Below are 4,409 nucleotides of genomic sequence, written 5' to 3'. Positions count from 1 at the left end.
GGCTTAAAAAAAAAATTCCTTAGAAGTAGGGGAATAGGAACGTAAGGCATCTGGAAACATTGTCAGATAAACAACAGTTGAAGAAAATGGAGACATTCAAGTTAGAGATAAGGAGAAGGAAAAAATCATTACGCCTTACTGAAAATGCGAGTTGTCTTTATAACAACAGGCTCTCTAGAGTTTATAACCCAAGGAAAAAATTATCTAGTTAGGCCCTTCTGAATAGAGCTCCCCAAATAAAAATAGGACAAACTGAAGTCTGTTCATTGCTTTATTCATTCTTTTCAGGGGTCACTGAATTTTAGGATGGAAGGAGTTTCAGCCAGGGAGGAGGAGAGCATCATCTCCTTCCCTCCTCCACTCTTGCTTTTTTCTGCTGTCACACCAAATGTGAGAGTGCCTCCTGAAAGTCAAAAAGGCAATATTAAAAATAAGAGCAGCTACATATCATTAGCACATCACCAAAAATAGTCACTACCCTATTTCGCTACCATTTTACTTACAAAGAAACAAAAGCTCAGAGTGGGTAAGTCCCATCCAGAATCACAAAGCTGGGAAGTGGCATACATTTCACGACTAGCATACATCTCTCTCATTCAAAAATTCCTTCTAGAAGTGTGGATACTGCACTTTCCTTGAGATTCAAGGACATGCAAAATGTGTATGAGTACAGTAAGCAAGGGGGAAATACAGGTTCACAAATGAGAACAAGGTGGGGTGGAAGTGGGGTGGAGAGGGTGAGCACTCAGGGTGACTAAGCCCTGCCCTTTGATGAGTTAGCCCCACAAGCTGCAGTTACCAGCAGTTTCTTCACGGCCTCAGAGGCCTCTGGTCCCAGCTCACTCACACACTTCCTTAGCCCTTCCACAAGGTGTTCAACAGAAATGCCCAGAGTTTTCAGAAGAAGCTTAAGTGGGTCCATGAGGGGGAGATCGTTGTCCAGAGGTAAAGGTAAAACCTTGTTGACAGGAAGTGGCAAACTGTTGATGAAGAAGGCGGTAGCTGCAGAGCAAAAGAGATCCCAAGTAAAACAAGGCACTTCCAGTTCCTATGACCTCACCACCTTCCACTCTCTCCATCAATGGCTCCATTCCAGCCCTACTCATCTTGATTTCTCATGAAAACATCTGCTTCCGGACCTTTGCCCCTCCCATTCCATCTCTCTAGAACTTTCTTTCCCCAGATAACTACATGCCTTTCTTCCTTACTTGTTTGGTCTCTCCTCAGATGTTACATTCTCAGAGATGTATCTAAAATGGTATCACCCGTCACCCTCTATCTTTATTTTTTCTTACCACTACTTAAAGTATTAAATCTTTATTCATTTCTTTACTTTGCCTTCATCCTCTCACTAGAATGTAGGATCCATGAGAATAAGAAATTTGAGTTTTATTCACTACCATACCCTATGCCTAGCACAGACCCTGGCATATAGTAAGCACTCAAAAGATACTGGTGATTGACTAGATGGGAGTATAGTTTGCGTGTGGCTGTCTCCACAGCCCACAAGTTTGAAACCAAAGGGAAGATGCCATAATGAACCTCCACTTGGAGACATGAATGGACCCAACCACAGCCCAGGAAACTGCTCCCAACCAGTCCAACTCAATGCTACAAACATAAGTGAAGAGACTCTATGCCAGTTGGTGCAGATACACAGACGAATAAAACAAGATATTCCACTCAGAGAACCCACACAATCTGGTGGACAAAAAAGATTTGTGTATGCCACAGTGCAGCATGTGCTATGCTAATATTATGGACAAAGCTCTATGGAAACACAAAAGAAGTGATGATTAATTCTAACGTAGGAGAACGCTACAGGAATCTTCCAAGAATAGATGTTGCAGGAGATGTGTCTTGAGGCAAATGTCAGGATCACAGGTAAAGAAGGGGAGCAGCATTTTAAAGAGGAAAAAAATTAACCAAGGCATTGAGATATTAAGGTGAAAGTGCATACACAGGATGGTGAGTCTTCTTCAGAATTCCAGTGGGGTGTGCTGAGGAGGGATAAAGAAGGTTAGGCTGCAACTTGGGTGGGGCGGATTTTCAAAGCCTTGAATGTCATACAGATGAGTTTGAGACTCTTTTTCCCCAAGGGTAATGGGGAGCTATCAAGGCTCTTATATGGAATAATTTGCATTTTATATCTTCAGCTTTAGAAAGATAACTTTCACATAGAAGAGGTTAGACAATGAGGAAAATGCTTATGATACATATTTTTACAAAACACATTTGCGTATGTATAAATACACACATGCAGAAGCACACACATGAGACACACATCCTCCTGCTGGCTAAGACCCTGCCAGTACTTCATTCTCTTTGTAATACTTTTTATTTTCCCATTCAAATCATAAAAATGGAGCTTGTGCAGCTATTTCCCCTTCATCTTCTACCACCCACTTTCCCTCCAAAACTCTCCCCCAGAAGGGGGATATTTATTTCCCCTCCACCCATCTTTCTGCTGCCACCTCTTCCCATGTGTCCTTAGACACCAAAGGACAACAAAATAGCCCAAACTGGTGAAGTTACAAATTAGTTCAAAAATTCAAAAAAAATTCACAAGCCAAAGTTGCCAATGTAGGCATGGGTATCACAGTTTCTCATGATTAATCTCTGTACTTCTTATTTTCAACACTTTGGTGACTGTCTTCTCTGTATGTACTTACATATTCCAGAGGGGAGACCCTCAAAGCTTTTTGTTCTCCAAATGAGCAGTGGCCATTATGATGGATTTTGCAGATGCTCCCAAATATCTCTTCCTATAGTTAAAATGACTCCCTCCAAAAAGAAACGATCAGTTCCCATTCTCCTCCAAGAAATCAGCCTCTATACCCTACCTAGAAATGGAACTGTTCACCCCTCAGCTCTCCCACAGAGCTCTATCTGTATTGTTATTTTGCATTAATGACTGGTCTAGTACGGCAGTGACTTTTGTAGAAGTCTTCTCTCCCTTGCCAGACTATAAGAACCTTGAGGGCTTCCCTGGTGGCGCAGTGGTTGAGAATCTGCCTGCTAATGCAGGGGACACGAGTTCGAGCCCTGGTCTGGGAAGATTCCACATGCCGCAGAGCAGCTGGGCCCCTGAGCCACAGTTACTGAGCCTGCGCATCTGGAGCCTGTGCTCCGCAACAAGAGAGGCCGCGATAGTGAGAGGCCCGCGCACCGCGATGAAGAGTGGCCCGCACTTGCCACAACTAGAGAAAGCCCTCGCACAGAAACGAAGACCCAACACAGCCATAAATAAATAAATAAATAAATTTAAAAAAAAAAAAAAAAAAAAGAACCTTGAGAACAATATTTATGTCTGATTCAGGTCTGAATCTTCGAATGCCTATCCAGTGACCAACGGCTTATAACTATTCAACAAATACCCACTGATTGCGTGAACAGATAAACGTAGCTATGTCTCAAGAGAACCAAAGCTGCAAACTGATTAGAGGTGATAGCAAGAATGACTCCATATAGTTTCAGAAACATAAAAGAAAGAAGTCACAAAATCAGATCTTAATCCAAAATTAAGGAAGATTAATGGTGGCCGAAGTTCAATACTGAAGTGCGTTTGTTGAACTTCTGTGGGAGCTGGTTAACTTCTTTGTAGGATACACCAGGGATAGTACTTGTATTGGGTTAGAGCTTGGAGCTGGGAGCAGGGGACATCTGAAGTTCCTTCTGACCTTACTATTCTGTGGCTCTAAAACTCCCTCCACCATATTCCACTGGGAGCCTAGGCTTACCAGTTGTGTTCCTGTTAACAGAAAAATACAGAAATATCATATGTTCCCAGCTTACTTACCAGAGTAACTGCAAATGCTGATGGTCACCAGCAGGAACACAGTGACCAGCTTCATTGTACGTTATCTGTGATATTTCCCTGGAGTTTAAAATTAAACTGGAAAACCTAATGAGTCCACCGAGCCAGTGGTTCCCCTTGCTGTACCAAGTGTGGCAGTGGCTTTTGCACACACACGTATTTATACACCAAACAGGGACCTGAATTTCAGTCACGACCACTTGACTCGCCCCAGGGGAGAAAAGCATGGAGGTCATGTTTTCTCACTAAACAAATTGGAGGTTTTTTCCGCTTTCTCTCATGTTCCCATGAGAAACAAAGCCCTAACTTAAAACACTCTCAAGGATCTCTTGCATAAGCTCTTACACAGAGTTGCGGGTGGGAAGCAAAGAGCTCTAAAAGTCCTTCTCCTGGAAGAACTCTGAAAAGAAGGGAAGGTTTCATATTGGGATTAAAGAGAGTGAAAATTCTGTTGCTTTCCTCCAGTTTTCTATTCATTTAAAGTTTGGAGAAACACATTAACTGATGAGCTCGCCAGTTGTAGGAGTAATCCCAATGTCCCTTCAGTCCTGAAATAATACAGACTCAGCTTACTGGCATTTAGTGCCACGTT

General features: G+C 42.5%; 1 protein-coding gene across 1 annotated transcript; it reads right to left on the bottom strand.

Moving 5' to 3' along the window:
* Window positions 1-256: 256 nt before the first annotated feature.
* On the bottom strand, window positions 257-3,953 carry SCGB3A2 (secretoglobin family 3A member 2). The gene is made up of 3 exons (XM_036848085.1): window positions 3,800-3,953; window positions 800-1,002; window positions 257-403 (listed from the first exon to the last, which is right to left on the bottom strand). The coding sequence occupies exons 1-3, from the start codon at window positions 3,852-3,854 to the stop codon at window positions 380-382; spliced, it is 282 nt and encodes a 93-aa protein (XP_036703980.1). The 5' UTR covers window positions 3,855-3,953; the 3' UTR covers window positions 257-379.
* Between the last annotated feature and the right edge of the window lie 456 nt (window positions 3,954-4,409).

This window comes from Balaenoptera musculus, chromosome 3 (genome assembly GCF_009873245.2).
Source record: "Balaenoptera musculus isolate JJ_BM4_2016_0621 chromosome 3, mBalMus1.pri.v3, whole genome shotgun sequence".
Taxonomy (NCBI): Eukaryota; Metazoa; Chordata; class Mammalia; order Artiodactyla; family Balaenopteridae; genus Balaenoptera; species Balaenoptera musculus.
Note: the sequence above shows the minus strand (reverse complement) of the source record. Positions and strands in the feature narration are given on the sequence as shown.

Excerpts from the sequence above, each read along its gene's own strand:
- SCGB3A2 (XM_036848085.1), bottom strand. The coding sequence starts at position 3,854 with ATGAAGCTGGTCACTGTGTTCCTGCTGGTGACCATCAGCATTTGCAGT. Across the intron at positions 1,003-3,799 it reads CAGCATTTGCAGTTACTCTG|CTACCGCCTTCTTCATCAAC; the intron begins GTAAGTAAGCTG and ends TTTGCTCTGCAG. Across the intron at positions 404-799 it reads AGGCCGTGAAGAAACTGCTG|GAGGCACTCTCACATTTGGT; the intron begins GTAACTGCAGCT and ends TTTGACTTTCAG.